The sequence below is a fragment of the Elgaria multicarinata genome, chromosome 1 (assembly GCF_023053635.1).
Source record: "Elgaria multicarinata webbii isolate HBS135686 ecotype San Diego chromosome 1, rElgMul1.1.pri, whole genome shotgun sequence".
NCBI lineage: Eukaryota > Metazoa > Chordata > Lepidosauria > Squamata > Anguidae > Elgaria > Elgaria multicarinata.
In genome coordinates, this window is record NC_086171.1 from 166,006,708 (window position 1) to 166,026,405 (window position 19,698).

The window sequence follows — 19,698 nt, forward strand, 5'->3', positions numbered from 1 at the left end:
TCGCCCCTCTCAACCCCAACCGTGGCTCACCTCTTTCCTCCGCTACCTTCGCTCTTGCTCCCGGGCAGCCGAACGCCTGTGGCGTAAGACCAGGGACTTGGCGGACTTTGTCCACTACAAATTTGTTCTCTCCTCTTTCTCTTCTGCCATTTCACTGGCCAAACAGCAGCACTACTCAACGCTGATCCAGTCAAATGCTAGACACCCTCAGCGGCTCTTCAAGTCCTTCAATTCTCTCCTGAAACCTAATCCACCATCTCTCCCCGCCTCTCTGTCTGCCAATGACTTTGCCTCTTTCTTCAATGCTAAAATCCAAACTATTCGCTCCGATCTGGCCAGCTCTGCTCCGCTCCCAGCTCCTGTGCCTCACCTGTCAGTTCCTCCTGCAACTCTCTCGGCGTTCCCCTCAGTCTCAGCTGATGAACTGTCTAAAATACTGCGCTCGTCGAAGCCTTCCACTTGTTCCCGTGATCCAATTCCCTCTCGCGTCTTTATTAATCTTATCCCCGCTATCCTCCCGTCCTTGCTTCACATCATTAATTCTTCTCTGTCCTCTGGCTCATTTCCCTCTGCTTTTAAACATGCTACTGTCTCTCCCATTCTCAAAAAACCCACTCTTGATCGACTTTCTCTGTCTAACTACCGACCTGTCTCTCTGTTGCCCCTTGTCTCAAAGATTCTGGAACGTGTGGTCTACTCTCGCTGTCTTGACTTTCTCTCTAGTAACTCTGCTCTGGATCCCTTTCAATCTGGATTCCGTCCTTTGCATTCCACTGAAACAGCCCTTACCAAGATCACCAATGATCTTCTCACTGCCAAGTCTAAGGGCCATTATTCCGTCCTTATTCTCCTTGATCTAACTGCAGCCTTTGACACGGTTGATCACGATCTTCTCTTAGATTCCCTCCATGACCTTGGACTCTGTGGCTCTGTCTATAACTGGTTCGCCTCCTATCTAGAGGGTCGCTCTTTCAGCGTGTCGGCTAACGGCAGCTCGTCCTCCTCCTTTCTCCTTTCAGTAGGGGTTCCGCAAGGCTCGGTGCTTGGCCCGCTGCTGTTTTCTCTATACATGCTGCCCTTGGGTAAACTTATTCAATCTCATGGCCTCCAATATCACCTGTATGCCGATGACACACAACTATACCTCTCATCTCCGGAACTTTCTCCTGATGTCCACGATCGTATCTCAGCATGTCTTTCAGATATCTCAGCCTGGCTGCTTCATCGCCGTTTGAAACTCAATATGGCAAAAACTGAACTGCTTGTTTTTCCTCCTAAACCTTCTCCTCATCTCTCATTCTCTCTTACTGTCAACGATGTCACGCTTACTCCGGTCAAGGAAACTCGTAGCCTTGGCTTTATATTTGATTCCTCGCTCTCCTTTATTCCTCATATCGAGGCAGTAGCTAAATCTTGTCGTTTCTTCCTGTATAATATTGCCAGGATTCGACCATTTTTGTCTGTCTCTTCTGCCAAGACTCTCGTTCACGCACTGGTTATCTCTCGGTTGGACTACTGCAACCTCCTCCTCTCTGGCCTCCCCTCATCTCACATCAGTCCGCTGGTCTCTGTCCACCACTCTGCTGCTAAGATCATCTTCCTGGCCCGCCGCTCTGACCATGTCACTCCGCTTCTGAAATCTCTTCATTGGCTCCCAATTCATTCCAGAATCCAATATAAACTTCTCCTGTTGACCTTCAAAGCTTTTCACGGTCTAGCTCCTGCCTATCTCTCCTCTCTCATCTCACACTATTGCCCCGCTCGTGCTCTTCGCTCCTCTGATGCCATGCTTCTTGCCTGCCCAAGGGTCTCTACTTCCCTTGCTCGGCTTCGTCCATTTTCCTCTGCTGCCCCTCATGCCTGGAATGCTCTTCCAGAACACCTGAGAACTACCAACTCAATCACAGCTTTTAAAACACAGCTAAAAACTTTTCTTTTCCCTATAGCTTTTAAACTTTGAGTTTGTTCTGACTCTATACTGTTAGCTTCACCCTTCCCGGTGCCTGTTTACACTTCCCTGTGCCTGTTTGCATTCTCCTTCCCTTCTTATTGTTTACTACAACTTTATTAGATTGTAAGCCTATGCGGCAGGGTCTTGCTATTTACTGTGTTATCTGTACAGCACCATGTACATCGATGGTGCTATATAAATAAATAATAATAATAATAATAATATGTGTGTATGAATGGGAGCATGTTAGGCTGGGCATGAATAGATGAATGTATGTTTATATGAGGGTACGTATGAGTGGGGGGAGGGGGCCAGGGGAGAGGACATACACACACATATATCTGAGTGTGTCCATGGCCCTTCCCTTCTTTCGTTTTGCTTCACCCACCCCCTGGAAGGTTAGTGGCAAGGGAATCTGGCCTGTTGGCTGAAAAGGGTTCTAGCTGAAATGGATTCTAGCTTAAAAGCAAAGCCTTGATCTGCCTTTGAGCATTACAGTGGGAAGTACACGGCTTGGGACCACAATACCTGATGGAACGCCTCTCCCAACGTGAATATACCCGGTCACTATGTTCAACATCTAAGGTCCTCCTCCGGGTGCCTACTCCGAGAGAGGCTCGGAGTGTGAAAATGAGGCACAGGGTCTTTTCAGTGGTGGCCCCCAGACTATGAACGATCTCCCTGACGAGGCTCGCCTGGTGCCAGGTTAAGACTTTCCTCTTTGCCCAGGCATATAGCGGCACATCTTAATTACCCACATGTTTAGTTTTTTTAATGGCTTTTAATGCTTTGTGTGTGTATCTTCTGTGTTTTCGAATTTTAAATTTTGTATACTCGTTTTTATCTTAATTTTAGAATTTCTGTAAACCGCCCAGAGAGCCCTGGCTATGGGGGTGGTATATAAGTGTAATAAATAAATAAATAAATAAATAAATAAATAAATAAATAAATACAGAGCAAGCTGACTAATGCCCCAGTGTACCCATTATTCCATCTCTGATACCAGCTACAGTGAATTTCTCAACCAACTAATAGTAGACACTTTGGTGGCAAAATGTCTGTTATCCCCCACATCACAGTGGACATCTTAATCAGCCATGCCGTGCCCGCTTCCTTTTCCAAGTGATTGGTGGTTTCTTGACTTTCATGCAGTCGTCCCCTGTCACCCCCGCAATTCCAAAAGGTTGAAATGGCTCTCCTAAGACTTAGTTATTGGTAATAAGAGCTTTAAGATTAAAAATATGCTAGTATTTGGGGTTTTGGGCCCCCACCTCCTTTGCCTTTGACCTCGCCCACCTCCAGATTAAGGCCTTCAAGAAGAGTATAGCTGAAATGGAATTTGGCCCTGGGCTGAAAGAGATTTAGCATGTACTATCAGCCTCCCCTCATGGTTTCAGTAAACCCTGCCATGCCCCCCCCCCCCAGTACTTATACTCATTAGGAAAAGAAACCTCCAGGCAAGGTGATGTTTACTGGAATCCCAGCCGAGAAGTCTTATGTGAGCTGCAGTGCCAATGACCAAATACCCCTCCTGCTCCTGGTATTTCATTTTAAAAGAGCGTCAGCGATGTGCACCACATGCAGTTAGGCCCAAGAGGGGAGGAGAAGTGGTGTGTAGGAGATACTTGGAGCAGTTCCTTCCTGTTACATTAGGCCTTGGAGAACTCTGAGTTGGCAGGCCCAAACTTCTATAGTTCATCCCCACCAATTCCTTTTCAAACATAGCAGGAAAAGGAGAAAGAAGGGCTGGGCAGAGAGGCTTGGAAGAAACTGGCTAGGCAGCAATCCCTGGAGTCCATGAATGCTTTTTCTCCTACGGGCCCACAGTTCCTCTCTCAAGCCTGTGTGCCACAGACTAAAAAGTGCAATCAAGGCTGCTAGATCAGAGGATCTTCAGGTTTGTTCGGGAGCATCTGGGCAGAGAGGAGGAAAGTGGTAGTCATAACCAGAGAAGGAACAGTGGGACTCACCTTAAAGATAACCCGGATATTCTCCCCAAGGGGGTCCACATTCTGGAAGGAGAGCTTCAGAGGGACAGCATTAGAGTTGAAATAGGAACAATCCTGCAGCCGAGGGAGATGGGGAGTGGGGGCAGGATTAGAACAGCCAGTGGTATGATCAAGTATCCTAGCAACATGGGATCAGGGGGAGGGGCTGGCATTGGCGGAAGGACTATCACGGGACACAGGCTTAGGCGCGAGCACACCTCAAGTGTTTGGTTTTGTCCAACCCACCCTAGATATCTGGGTTTTCCATCCCTTGGGAAAAATGTTTTTAGTTGCACTTCTGATGATGCCCCATTAAAATGTGCAGTAACCTGAAGGTAGTGGGCTGCCCCTTATCCTGGCTATACTCCAAAGAATTTGAAAATCAGCATAGATAAGCCAGCATAGGTAACTCCATAACTATCCCAGCTACGCTCCTGACAAGTGGCCAACTTTGAGGTCTCGCTAGAGGCTTGTCAAGTAGCCTCTCAGAATGTTCGATCTCAAATAGATAACTGACCCTGGGAAATAATGAGAAGAAGCATTGCTTAACTTAAAGCAAAAGGACCAACCAGAAGTCTAGGCACAGAACTGTTGTTGTGTACCACTAACTCCTTGAAATAACAGTGGTCTTTCACATTTCCACTACACCCAGCCACAAGGAAAATATATAGTATTTCATATGAACTTCGCTCCTCCACCCATGAGATCCACCTCTTTTACAATCTTTCACTGCACATCTATTAAATGTGCTACCAAGACTACTATTGACCCAGGGAGACAGGAAGTGCATGCAAAGGGCCTTTCCAGACCACAATTTCTGATGCAAAAATGGTGATCATTAGTATAGCCATCGTCTAATACATCATTTCCTAACCTGGTGTACTCCAGATATATTGGACTACAACTTCCATCACCCCATGGCCAATGGCTGTGCAGGCAGGGGATGCTGGGAATTGTAGTCCAACACATCTGGAGGGAAGGCTGTAGAGTTTTTCTGTCAGAGCTTTTCCTGCCATTAATTCTGTGAAAACAGGGTATTGCAGTGCTGGACAGCTCAGAAAAACCCAGGTGTTTTTCCCCCTCCTTTTGAGTAATGTGGAAGGATTCAAAGCCAAGGAGGTGGCCTTAGATGATGACCAAAAGTATATCAAGCTGATGTTGGGATTGAAGGTCAAGAGATTTAATGAGAGATAAAGGTCAGATGCTATTACATTGGACAAATCACAATCAAAATTGGAAGTGATGTGACAGGTTGAGTGGTTATTAATGGTGCTCAAAATCAAAAGTGGTAGTGTGACAGTTTGAGTGATAAGGACGTCAATGGTTCACTGGCAGAGGACAGGCTGAACCAATGATTCTCATCCTGAGGAGCTGACCTGTTGGATAGTACCTTCTTGTGCAACGGAGAGAGAGAAGCTACGCCCAAAGCTTGGCTATGCAAATAGTGCTGCTAAGCTCAGGCAGCTTCAATACTAGGAACACAGGAAGATGTCAGACTTTTCTCACTGGCTACAGAGTTCCCTGGCAAGACTGGCAAAAGGAGTGAGTGCCACTCTAGGAGAGCTGCCAGGATTGGATTTTTGCAGCAATGGCTGATGGGATACCATCGGGAGGACTAGGGGAAGAACTGTCAATCAAACATCATGTTGGATTTTACTCAACTCCATGGTAGCCTGCAGTCACACAACAGTGGAGTTAGAACATGTTGTGATGGGAGTACCTCCAAAAAACTCAACCATTGAGTAGTTTTCCCACTGTGTTGACTAACATGTCGTCTGAACTGAACCTCTCTCTGCCCTACCTGGAGATGTTGGGGACTGAACCTGGGACATTCAGCGTGCAAAGCGTGTGCTCCCCCACTGAGCTATGGCCCTTCCTAGGAACACAGGATCTCCACTGGATGACTCCTAAGGTACTGAAGGAAAACCGCCCCAGTCTTCTACTGTGCAGCAGCAACAGTGTTTCTGGCAGTCAGAAACATACCCTGGGCACGATCCCCTTCACCAGCAGACTGGGACTGAGCGGTAGGCGGCAGGAGCCATTGACAGTGAAGAACTGCTTTACATCCTCCAGCCCTTCACGAAGGATGGCCTGAGAAAACAACAACACAGAAGTCATTGAACAGAGAAAGCCCCATTATTTGACCTAGAGTCTACCTCCAAGTACCTGTTGGGACAGACTATGGAAAGTACATTTTCTACAGCAGAACTGTGCTTACAGGTCATTCCAACACTGGTCATGGCAACACCAAAAGTCACTTCCCAATAGGGTGCCCATTCTTGGCATTACATTTGGAGAACACCATTTGTATGCTATGGTAACTCTCCCTCCACCCCCGAGGTTTTGCACCAAGGAGCATCCAACTAATGCATTTATGACTGAGCTTCATGGCATAATAATACTATTGATAATTAATAATTGATTCATAGTTTACTTTTCAGGATAAAAAGGCGACTCACAAAGCAGATTATGACTTACTTTAAAATACAAAATACACGACCAAGCCCTGAAAATTAAATACATATATCATGCAAACAAAAAAGTTATAACAAATAATATAACAGCAGCAGACCAGTCCTTAAGTTACTGAGTAATACCAACCCAATGCAGACTGGCAAACTTTGCAAATTAAGTTCTGCGTGTTCAAATATGCATTTGCATTTAGCAGATTTGCTAAATGAAGCATCTTCTGCTTCTAAGATTTAGTCTTTTCAAGAATTAAATCTGACGACAGAAGTCAAAAGGGGGGAAAGGAAAGAGTTTGGAAACTGGGTGTCAGGGTGCTCGGGCCACAGTTCACCAACCCGTCAGGCAAACACAGCACCACAGATTCAGGCTGCAGAACTGGGCAAAGGCCGTTAAGAGGCATCTCAGAACAAGGATAAGCAAGAAACGTAACAGATATACCTTGATGACCTGCCACCAGACTCTTACATCATTTACTACAGCACCGCTTTATAGAAGAGGCTGAAGAATCTAACCCAGATCATCTCTTCTTGCTAGAAAAGGTTGGCAGAAAGATGCTGTTCAAAGCACTATTGCAATTCTCATGTCAGCCTTGTACTGCCCGGCAAACAAGCCAATCTTTAACCAGGGCACAGTGCCCCCAATAGTTTTGCTTCTTCATTCTTCCTTTGCCACCACTCTCACACCCAGGAACAGTGGAATACAGAGATGCCCACAAATGCAGGTACCTGTCGAGATGACGGAGCAGCCTCACGGACTTGCTGAGCCAGCTTGGCCAGGGTGTTAACGAGCCAGCACTGGCGGTCGAACTCCTCGCGCAGGCCCTTCCCACAGCAGCACAGGAGAGCCGCCAGAAGGTACTGGTAACGAATGCTGAACTGAGAGTCCTTAAGGCCGTCTTTCAGAAGCCTAGGGAGATGGGGACAGTCGAAATAGTGCATATGTGGGAGGCAAGATATTCATGGTCCAACTTTAGGCAGACCTGCCCCATTTTCACAGCTCATTCTAAAGCCGAATTTCAATTGTTGCCCCCCCCCAAAAGGGTTCCAAAAATATTTGCAAAGAGGTAAAAATAAGCAAAGGGATATTTCAGTAATGAAACGTAAAAAGGAGGGTTCGAGGGAGGGTCAGATAGTCAACAAATTACTCATGTTCTCAGCTTCTTGAAAGTGCCTACGGCATTTTCAAACGCTTCTCATGTTGACTAGAAACTTGTGGTTTATTTGTTTTTAATTTTAAAAAATTAAGGGCACTGTCCTGCTGGATCCACCCTTGACACTCATAAGCCTCCAAACTTGGAAACTTATGAATATCCAGTGGAGAGTGGGACACGTGGCAGTGGCAATCTTTGCCTCTGCTGGACCTCCTGCTCTGCAATTTAGCTAGATGGTTTCCTTCGTCCATCTAGCTGAGGCATCAGGGAGGGGGAGGGAATGAGGCTGGGGAGGCCTGGGGATATGGTGTAAGCTATCCCTTCCTCTCCCTGCCCACTGGCACACCCCCTTTCTCTTCCCTCCAAGGGAGCCTTTGTGACTTTGGAAAGGCAGCCAGCGTGGTTCTCTCTGCGCTGGCTGTGAGGGGGAGGGAGCGGTGGGCTCAGACTCCTGGGTCCAAAGTCAGAACGCTGCCTCCAACCTTGGATCTAGGAATCCGAAGTATCCTACGGCCCCTAGACAGAGTTCTCCCCCCAGCAGAGGTTTTCAGCAACCCAGTTCCGAATCATATTATCAGATTCTGTATAAACAGAATTCCACACAAAGAGGAACACAGAGAATATGAAGTTCCCCTCTCTATAATCTATGCAGGGAGAAAGCTTGACAAAGGAATCTTTTATTGAAAAGGTTGATGATCTTCTAGAGAATGGGAGCTAAATGTTCTAGCCTTTTGGGACAAAAATAGCTTCAAACTTCCTCTAGCCTCTGCTAACAAACTTCAAGTTGGATGATCATAACTTCTCTCTCCCCCCCTCTCCCTCTCCTTCTCCCTCCCTCCATTTTTAAAGTCTCTATGTCTAATCAATTCTATATATCAACAGCACATCCTCCAACATTACCAGAAGAAATAGTGGGTGATCCTCAGGTCAGAGATGGCTCGCTTCATAAGAAACCGCACCAGCGGGCTGTCTAGGTAGCATTCATATTTGAGCGCCTGGGAGAGGAGAAGAGATGGTTTCTTATTAGACACACAGGTCAGATGTGGGCAGACTGCCATTCTCTTAACTGGTCAGCACATAAGAGCTGCAGAAGCAGAAAAGCACAAAGACCAAGAGAGGAACCAGATGCCACTAACATCTGGACAGGTGAACAACCTACACTTAATGTGGTCTTAGAGTGCCGTGAGTGAAGAAGCGAACTCAGATTCTTTGGTTATCCAATCTGCTCATATTCTTGGAGTTTACTTACTGTTTACATCATTTCCTGACCTTCCTGCAAGGCGCTTCAAGTGGTATATATGGAGTTCTCCCACTATAACCCCCCAAACACCCTGTGGGATAGGTTAGGCTGTGAGAGCAGTGGCTTGTTTGAGGCCCCCTGTGAGCTTCATGTCTTGGCAGGGGTGTGAACCCACTTCCATGTCCACTACACGACGCTGGCTCTCAAAATAACCTTGCGCATTAATGTTGTGCATTTCAAGTACTGCTCAAAAGGCTCCCTTCTCCATTGTAGAGAAGCTGGCAGGGCAAATACTTCCTGCTCTTTCTTTTGCCTAAATTCACAGAATTCTCATGCTCACTCTGTCTAGCAGCAGCAGAAAGGGAAATGTCTCCCCAATTTTCTCCTCTCCTTTCAAGTTTCCTGCCTTGGCAAGTGTGAATCGCCACTGCCAGCACACGAGGCGGACACCAGATCACCCTTGCTAGCTCCTGATGGGTGGCATTTCCTTCCAGAGGAGACCCATACTGGTTTGCATGTACATTGGAGCCTAGCTTGAGAGTTCCTCAATTTGAGCTATGCAGAACCTACATTGATTTATTCTGTCTTGTACCCTACTTCTCTCTCTCTCTGATGCCTTTCCCCAGAAGTATTGCGAGGAATGTAGAAGATTCATGGTCCAATCTTTCCATTGCCATCAATTGAAGGTATTTTTATTTTTTAAAAAAAGCTTAATTGCCAAGTCAAGGAGAAGATGCCGGGTGGAATGCCCAAAAAGAGGATATTAGTGATAGGGCAGTAGTTCTCACATACCTCTGGGTCCAATTAGGTCCTCTTCAGGAGAAGGTGCACTACAGCCGCTTTCAAGGCAGCAGGCACTCACCTGCTGACACAGTGAGGCAGTGTGGACCCACCCAATCAATCCATCTCTGCTGGATCATATTAGTCAAGATGGGCAAGGGTCAAATGCACATGTGGTGGGATGGACTGATTCGAGAGTCTTGTCCACATCATCAGGCTGCAACAACTGAAACTGATCTCAGGAAGCATGACCAGACGGGGCATAGGACATCTCCCCAGGCTCTGTGATAACTGTGGCATCAAGTTCTGAGCAAATACAACCAACTTTCTCCTCGAGGTGCCTAGCAAATTTGCAAATTTGTTTTAGTAGATGACTGAGGATTCCAATCCTGCTTTCTCTGAGCCCGAACCTTGTCCCAAGAGGCTCTTCGCAACTTGGAATAGTTCTGCTGGACGGCATTTTGAGGATGAAATGGAAGAGGCATAATAAGATTTCTTTTGCTATCCTCACTGCCGCATAATAGGCAATGAATCTTGGCTAATCTTCGATCGTATTCGCTCCAAGGCCTGCACCACCTGTACTCTAGCCGTTGTCCAGTCTGTTTCACAGCCCGTAGATCTTCTGAAAACCAAGGTGAATTATGGGCTCCACAGCACCGGAGTGGGTGCTCGGGAGTGATTGAATCAATGGCCTTGCCCATCTCACCTTTCCATAATCGTCAGCCCTATCAGCCAGAAAATCCTCCAGAACATTTATTATTATTATTATTTATTTATATAGCACCATCAGTGTACATGGTGCTGTACAGAGTAAAACAGTAAATCGCAAGACCCTGCCGTATAGGCTTACAATCATTTAGGAATCTTTTGGATTCCATAAGTCTCCGGGGGTGGACCATCTTAATAGTTCCCCCACCCCTGCAGAGAGGATCTGCTACTGGCAAACGAAATTTCACAAGGAAATGATCTGTTCTGTCTCTCTGGCCCAGAACAAGGTACAAACCCTCGAAACTGGTGCTAGGACGGATAGGTTTCCTTGTGAGGAAAATGGAATTCTTATGGATGACGACAACTCCTCCCACCCCCCTGGCCCTCCAATCTAGGCTGGTGCTGCACCGAGTATCCAGGTGGACAGAGCTGAGACAGATCCACTCCGCCCAGCTCATCTACCCAGGTCTCAGTAATGTACACCAAGTCAGCTCTTTCATCCACAAACAAGTCATGGACAGTGATTGTTTTATTGTGGACCAACCTGGCATTCAATAGCAGCACTAGCAGGTCAGAGGGTGGGGCGATAGGGCAACCTGGATCTTGAGATATGGGGGAAGGACCTAAAGTTGGGCCAAATATTCCCCCTGGAAATCCCCAACTTCACCCCGCATGGCAGCTAAGCTTAGGAAAAACCTCCCACTGGCTCCAATGGAAAGCCCCCCCCCTAAGTTTAATTGCCATGCAGGGGTGTGAGGGACAATGCAGTGTGTGGAGAGTAAGGGCAGGGGTAAACTCCTCTCTCCCTAGGTGCAATCCCCCTTGATAATTGCTCCTTGCATAGCAAGTAAGCTGAGGGAAAAAAGCTTCCATCAACACCAATGGGCACTTAGGACCCCGGGGAATAGATCCAGGTCCTGAGAAACAGGGCCCAGGCTTAACAATGCCCCTGCCTCCCCCTCCCTTAATGAAATTTACCTAATTCAGACTCTGGGGCGTGGCTGTTTACTTGAGGAGCTTTGACCCACTTGCCTAGTTTGACTCACATTACAAACTTAGATCTTGGGGAGGGGGAAGGAGAAAGAAGCCTGAAACTTGCTCAGTGTTATCTGGAGGTGTGTGTGTGTTTCAGCAGGCAGCACATCTTTCTCCCTGCTTAAAATTACAGAGTCTGCAGTACTCTCCAACTCAGGAATATGAATGTAGAAGGGAGCGATGGCAGAATTCTTTTAAAAGGTGTGTGACAAAAGGTTCGCCTTACAAGGGTGTTGTGCGTATTTTCACATTGCCTTCCTCACTGAAGTGGAGCTTGAGGAACAAGCTTTAACAGGACATTATGCTAGATATCTGAGATGAAGAGTGGGGGAGAAGCTATACTAATATAGCAGAGAGCTTCGGCTGGGGGGCGGTACATAAATGTAATAAATAAATAAAATAAATAACCACCATGTGTACAAGCCCCACGGTCCCTTTGCTGCACAACTGAGTTATATGTTAGGCACTGTAGCTGCCCCAAATAGTCCTTTCCTTGAAAATCTAATATGAGTCGGCTGTCTATGTTTAAAGGCTGTCCCCTGCACAGTCAAGCAAAGTAATGTGGAAAACGCATTTCATTATTTGGGAGAGGCAGAAAGGGAAACTCAAAAGACCAGGCAGCCTTGCATCAAGGACAACAGCCATCCTTTGTGGGGCAGGGGAGGGCTGTATGATCTAACAAAGGCTGAGAGATGTGCACACTATGGGTGCTTCCAGATGGAGGGTTCCTAGCACTACCCATCCAAAGTCATGCTGCAACGCTTTCCCTCTTTTCTTCCTTACAGAGCAATCCTAAGCACACCTACTCAGAAATATAACCCATTGACTTCAAGAGGTCTTACTCCCATGTAAGCAGGTCTAGGATTGCAGCTTTAATGGATTTTTTTCCTGGTCAGGGGGGAAAAAGACTGAAGAAGAGGTGGGAAAACAAGGGAGGGTTACAAATAGAAGGTGACGGATGCTCCCAGATGGAGGGCATCTAGCAATTACATTCAAAAGGCACAGTGCAGCTACTCTGTCTTTTCTTCCTTAATAGATATTTTCCGGTAAGGAAAGAAGATGGAAGAAGCAGTGGGGAAGCATGGGAGAGTTACAAACTGAAGACAATGACATCTGGCTCCCCATAAAATGAGGCAGTATGATTGCAAAATAAAAGCCTCATCTGGAAGCACCCAACATCATGTGGACATCTACCCACTCCAGTAAAATTCTGAGTTTGGGCTGGGTGACTGTAGAGAAAAGCCTCATCTGAAAAGTGCCCTTGAAGTAGACGGCTTGGCCTTCAAAAAAGGAAGCCCAACCTGGCATGCTGCTTCTCCAGCTGCCTTGAGACTCTACCAACACCATAGTTGCAGCAAATCTTGAGCCAGAGACTGAGGAAGCCCCATTGCCTGCCTCAAGTTCAGTTTCAGCAGCTGTGGTTACACAGGACTGGGTGTGTAACTTGTGCTTCACTGTGGGTTTTGCAGTCCTTAATGCACAGAAATGTCTGTTAATGTTTATCTCTGGAAGTCAAGACATGCAGAGCTCTTTGCCCCCTCTGACATCCAGTTTTGCTGATTCATTCACTGGAGTCAGTGATGCTCTCCTTGGTGTTTCTCAACATGACGAAGCAATATTAATCCTGCTTCACATGCTGTAGCCACAGATCAACAGGGAGGAGATTGTAGGAAAGGGACACTGAAACCTAAGCCCATCATACCATCTCGTCCCTCCCTGTGTTGCTCAGCTGATTGGGGAGCAGCAGAGGGGAAATGGGGCTGCAGAGCCAACAAGGCCATGGTGACTGGACAGGATTTAATAGGAGAGGCTGGGAGGGGAGGCGTTGATAGGCTGCTTCCCCACCCATACTGGGCCTGTTCAAGCTAAGCCATGGTTAGGCCTCTAACCCTTTTGCAGCAAATGGTTAGTGAGCGTGTTTAAACTGTGGTTATGTAGCCACCATGAATAGGGATGGTTCACATGCTATTTATTTATTATTATTATTATTATTTATTTATATAGCATCATTAATGTACATGGTGCTGTACAGAGTAAAACAATAAATAGCAAGACCCTGCCGCATAGGCTTACAATCTAATAAAATCATAATAAAGCAATAAGGAGGGTAAGAGAATGCACCAAACAGGTAGTATAAAAGTCAGAGCAAAATCAAGTTTTAAAAGCTTTAGGAAAAAGAAATTTTTTTAGCTGAGCTTTAAAAGCTGTGATTGAACTTGTAGTTCTCAAATGTTCTGGAAGAGCGTTCCAGGAATAAGGGGCAGCCGAAGAGAATGGACGAAGCCGAGCAAGGGAAGTGGAGACCCTTGGGCAGGTGAGAAACATGGCATCAGAGGAGCGAGTCATGGTTCACATGACACGCTATGCCATAATGTTTAGCTCAAAAATGCTCAACCACCATGGCTTAGCATATCTATAGTATAATGTTTCCCAATCAGGTGCCCTCCATATGTTTTGGACTACAATGCCCATCAGCTCCAGTCAGCATGGCCAATGGTCAGGAATGCTGGGAGTTGTAGTCCAAAATATTTGGAGGCTTCCCCAAGCCACCAGCTTGGGGAAGGCTATTATAATGAGGAATAAGCGACACAATAACTCAAGAGCAGGTTGTGACAGCCACATACCACACAGTAACTGCAACTGAACTGAATGCGCAACCAGGACTTGGGTGGATTCCATTTTTTCAAAGCTGTTATGGTTTGAATGGTAGGGGCATGAGACACCCCCACAAAAGAAGAACAACCCCGACAGAAGATGTGTGGGGCAAACAGATGCTTCGCTCTCCCTCATGTAAATTAATTGCTTGGAAAGTCTCTAATGATACTTCTCCCCAAAAAATCAATTAATGCAGTATTATTTCCACATTACCCTTTACATTTTAAAACAGTTTGTTTTTCACATAGGGCACTTCAAACATTATAAAAACCTTCATCATCACACAAGCAGGGAAGTTAAAGCATGGTAAAAATTGTAAACCTTTTGCCCTTGCTCTTTTGAGCAACGGTAGTTTCAATTTGCATTGTGACTGTGAGAACATCTCAGATGAATCAATATGGAAGACATGGGTTAACGTTAGCATGGTGAGAACATTCCCACAAGCATTATCCAAGAGACAGAGGGAGGCAGAAGGGCTGGCCCTTCTCTACATTCAAAGCATCCAAATTATTTAGGAGTAATCCATGTACATGAAATATTCTGGTTTAATACAGTCTCTTTTAGAGCAGCCTTCCCTGACCTAGTGCCCTCCAGCCATGGTAGCTGGGAATGGTAATCCAGCACATCTGGAGGGCAACAGTTTGGGAAAGAGCACAAGGGGGACAAATTGTGGGAACAAAAACTGAGAGCAGAAATGGTTCCCAATTAACTGCAGAATTCAGGAGTGTAACCTGAAGAACATGACCTACCGACATCAGTTCAAAGTCCTACTGCCAATGAAATTCAAACTTTGCTTAGAATTCTTTGGTCAATATCATTCCATTTTAATGCTGACTGCTCTGTTAGCTCTAGCTTAGCAACCTATCCTCAAGGTCTCAGAAAAGGGGCTCCAAATTCAGAGCCAGTGTGGTGTAGTGGTTAGAATGCTGGGCTAGGAGTCGGGAGATCTGAGTTCTAGTCCCCCATGACCATAGTAGTTCACTGGGTGACTTTGGGCCAGTCACAGACTCTCAGCCCAACCTAACTCACAGGGCTGGTATTGTGAGGATAAAATGGAGAGGAGGATTATGTACGTTGCCTTGAGTTTCTTACAGAGGAAAAAAGGCAGGATATAAACGTAATAAATAAATAAATTCAAAGATATTCAAGGCAAAGCAATTGAAGTGCTACCCCAGTTGTAAGCACTTTCGCATAGCTACATCCTTCCCATGTTCCTCCCAGGACACAAGTCATTTTTAAAATCTATTTATTTTGGACCATTCACAGGAGGAGGGGCAAAAAGAAATTGCACCCAAAAATTGTGAGGAGGGTTGAGGGTTTTGGAGGAATATCTTAGGGTGCAGGCTTTAATGATGACCTTACTTTAAGGCAGTGGCTGGTGGTGGAAGCAGTAGCATGCCCTTTATTGTGCCATTTTTATCCCCTTCTGTCTTCAGAGATGTTCCAGTCGCTTGAGCTTTCCAAACACACACACCCCCTCGAGGATTTAAACAGGACTTCCTCCCTCGGGGCTTTCCAGTGCTGCTGAGTTCCTGAGAGCTGAGTGAGGAGCTACTGCTGTTGTTCTTGTTAAAAGGACTTTAAAGAAAAGCTACTGCAACAAAACAAAACCAAAAACGCCTCCTTCAGCTTTGAGGCGCTCAGCAAGTGCAGTTTTGGCACGGGAGTACCCCAAAAGAGATCAGAAAGATTTCCCAGCTAACATTACAAGACTGTAGACCTTCTTGCAATCAGCACCCTAACTCACCTGTACCAGCTGGGGCAGATAATCCAGGAGCTCAGCATCAGATATGGAATCAATCCATTGCACCGCTGTCCTCCTCACCTCCTGATCTGGGAACCTGTAGCCACATACCAGTATTTGGGTTTACAACAGATGCTCACTCAAGAGGAGGAACCCCACTTCTGTGTGGAGAGCCACCTTGAACAGTGTGGCAACATAGCCTACTAATCATACCTTTCCCCAAGAAAAGAACCACATTTACACCAGTTCTGGATTAATGCATGTGACTCTCACAGCAATTGTGCACTTTTTCTACAAGCACCAAATTTACACCATTTGTGGACAAATACATGGCGATCATTTTCAGATATTGGAGCATTCAATATTGCACATGTCTGCAAATACGCAACCAAATGAGCATAACTTAATACACAGTGTGTCATGTTCATGCCTGTTCCCTCTGGCATTCACACGTACTGGCAAGCTGACACGAAACACTCACATCAGTGAGACTTCTTTTATTGAGGAAAACACACGGTAGACAAGCTTAATGGTTAAAGAGTCTCCAAAACACACTTAAAGCTGAACGATGGTTAGAAAGCTTTAGGGTCTTTTTTCTGAAACAATCCTTAAGGCAAACACTCAGAGAGGGTGTGTGTGTGAATAGGGTATGCCAGTAACTGCTTTGAGCTTCTCCAGACACTGCATATGCTGGCACCTCAAAGGAACATGGCCAGTCTCCTAAAACAAAGTCCCAGGAAAGGTTGCTCTGAGCCACCAGAGCTGGGCAGAGAAATCCGTCACGCACTTGTCAGTCTCAGCCTACCACTACTAAGCTGACCCTGTTACCACGACTTCAGGAAAGGTTAAGCCTCAGGCCCAGGCGTCCCATCCTTCTGCTAAGGACTGGGAACTCCCTGCCACCTGAATCTGTGCACAAACACAGAATCCACAGTATATGCAAGTCCAAATCTATGAAAAGCCTTGTGGATTACTTCGCAGCCGTCTTTATTGTCTCCCAAGAAGGCAGGAGGTTTTGAGAAACGCGACACAGCGACTCGTATAACAATTGTATGCTTTTTCATAACAGCATTAAATCTACACCATTTGTGGATGGGTACACAGTGGGCCATGTATTATTAGTCCACAACTGGTGGACTAATGACACCTTGGGTAGTTTTCTGGAAAAGTGCATGACTGCTGAGGAAAATGAGCAAGGGATTCTCAGTATCATTTGATGAAAGCAAATCATAGGCAAACTGATCTTAGGCAAGTTTCCTCAGTAGCGAGTTCCACTGAACTCACTGTTTTTTACCCCTAGTAAAGCACACATGGGATTGCAACATGAGAATGTGGGACACAGGGACACATTAATCCAACCACCAGTATTAAAGGGTTGGGTGGTGGGTGGGGATGAGATCAAAGCTGGGGAATCTAACTGACCAAAATGAAATGTTACAACAAGAATCAGACCTTTAGCCTATTGTATACCTATGATAGGGGTGGGCAAGCTGTGGCTCTCCAGATGTTTTGGCCTATGACTCTCATCAGCCCTAGCCAGCGGGGCCAATGGTGAGGGATGATGGGAGCTGTAGTCAGGGCCAGTCCAAGATATTTTTGCTCCCTGAAGCAAAGGACAAAACGGCACCCCTCTAATTCCAGATACAAAACCCTTTCTTCAAGACTGAACATCTTTCTTCAACACCAGCGATGGGACAACATCCTCTGCCACGAAGGCAGCAGACTAGCTTAGGGGGTGTAGGGAAAGCCCCCGTGGCACACAATTCGATCCTCCAAGATCTTGCCGCTGCATCCCAGCATTTGCCTCCTGAGGCAAACACCCCAGTTTGCCTAATGGTAGGGCCAGCCCTGGTTGTAGGCAAAAACATCTGGAGGGTCACAAGTTGCCCATCTAGGACCTTCCACCATTCTCACTGAGAGAGCATCAGGCATCTAGGGAGATTACTTACGCTGCATGCAGAAGCCCAAGGGCATCCTGATGGTTCATGTGTGTCCATTGCTTCAGCAGGGCATAGATGTCAGGCAAGCAGGCCCACTCCCAACTTGGTGCACTAGCAAGCAGCAGAGGCAGAGAGCCTGGCTGAGAGTGGCAGTAGTAGCGCTTCTCCCATAGCCGCTTCCGGTCAGCATCCGTTAACCTGAGACAAGAGGAAGCATGAAATCAGTCCAGGGACAGACAGGTTACTTTAGCCATGATGGCTAAATAGAATCTCCATGTCATACCTCTGTATACCCTGTCCTCTTTGTAAGCTGGCCAGAAGCTTGCAGCTGGCCAGGGTGGAAGACAGAATGCTTCATAAGATTGATTTTGGTCTGATCTAGGAAAGCTCTAATATTTTAAGAGACATTTATGTGCATTCTGTGCAGAACAAAGACATAAGGGGGAAATATTTTATTGTACAGTGTGTTTGCATGAGCAAGGGCAGTATGGTGTGTGCGTGTGCGTGTGTGCATAAGAACAGAAGAGGAGCCATGCTGAATCAGACCAAGGGGCCCATCTAGTCCAGCATGCTCTGTGTGTGTGTGTGTGTGTTTATACACATACACACACTTAAAAGAAGGACTACAACTTGAGGCCAATGTTACTGCTCAGATTATGTAACTTCAAGACTTGGTACCTGAATTTGCTTCTTTTCCTCCTCCCATTCCCTTTTCTGCTGTATCTGTCAAATTGTGACCCTGTGAGTAGTTACTATTTTACCTTAGAAAATTTAAGATGCTTAAGTTATTTTTAAAAAGATGTTATTGTTCGTGATGTCGCCATTGTAGAGAGGATGTTGCTTGGTGTGGCCACCAGAGAGCAGCAAAGCCACTGGGAAGGAAAAGGATGCCACACTTAATCTTATAAGGAACAATATGGTTGAGTGTTTCAATTATCAGTCCATCCATTTCTCTCCATGAAGATGATGGGATCAGGTGGCTAATGTAGCAGTTCCATCCCAAGTCTAATGGGATCAAAGGCTCTCCTGCCCAAAGGGCAGCAGGAGGAAAGGGAGCTGCAGCCAGTGATGGAGCGCAGGGGCGCTGGGGGAAGGGGCCTGTCTTCTGTTAGGAGTAATGAATAGAGCGAAGGACCTCTGGCTTCAAGTCTCCCCACATTTTCCCCATCACCCTCCCCCACCACAGCACTGACAGTTCAACATGCATCTCAATGGGGGGGGGGGGAGGTTAATTTTTATAGAGGTGGCTCTGGTGCTGTGAAGGATGATGAATCTTTAATGGTATTTGTCAAAAGATAAGACTTTGATTTAAAAAAAGCTCAAAAAGCTCAACGTTTCAGATACCAGGATCCTTCGTCAGGAGCTACAATCAAAATATAATATAAATACCATATAAGTATACAAAACAACACCTGTACTTTGAAGAATATTGAACATGATTTTTCTCAAAGATTTTGTTGTACTGTTCTAAACATACATCGTTTGGATTACTGCAATGTGTTATACGTGGGGCTACCTTTGAAAATGGTCCGGAAGCGTCAGCTGGTACAAAACAGGGCAGCCCGTTTACTAACAGGGATTGGCTGGCGAGATCACATTACACCAGTCCTTTTACAACTTCATTGGCTGCCAGTCCAGGTCCAGGCCCGATTCAAAGTGCTGGTATTGACATTTAAAGCCCTAAACGGTTTGGGGCCAGGTTATTTGAAGGAACGCCTCCTCCCATATGTACCTGCCCAGACCTTAAGATCATCTACAGGGGCCCTTCTCTGTGAGCCCCTGCCAAAGGAAGTGAGGCAGGTGGCTACTAGGAGGAGGGCTTTCTCCGCTGTGGCACCCCGGTTCTGGAATAAGCTCCCCAGAGAGGTCTGCCTGGCGCCTACTTTCGTCGCCAGCTGAAGACCTTTTTATTCACTCAGTATTTTAACATTTAATTTTAACTTAAATTTAAATTATACTGTTTTAACTCTGTATTTTAATTTTATATCAGTTTTTCTGCGTGCTTTTTATCCTGATTGTGCTTTTGATACTGTATTTT

At 46.1% G+C, this 19,698-nt stretch overlaps 1 protein-coding gene across 1 annotated transcript in view; it reads right to left on the reverse strand.

Annotated features, from left to right (window-relative positions):
• The window catches only part of PIK3C2B (phosphatidylinositol-4-phosphate 3-kinase catalytic subunit type 2 beta), a 116,090-nt gene that overhangs the window by 14,446 nt on the left and 81,946 nt on the right, over nt 1-19,698 (reverse strand). Inside the window, exons 16-21 of the mRNA XM_063142103.1 lie at nt 17,670-17,858; nt 15,724-15,817; nt 8,459-8,553; nt 7,134-7,314; nt 5,923-6,030; nt 3,922-4,014 (exon numbers count right to left, since the gene is read on the reverse strand). Coding sequence (XP_062998173.1) covers nt 3,922-4,014; nt 5,923-6,030; nt 7,134-7,314; nt 8,459-8,553; nt 15,724-15,817; nt 17,670-17,858 — 760 coding nt within the window. The remainder of the gene's footprint in view (nt 1-3,921; nt 4,015-5,922; nt 6,031-7,133; nt 7,315-8,458; nt 8,554-15,723; nt 15,818-17,669; nt 17,859-19,698) is intronic.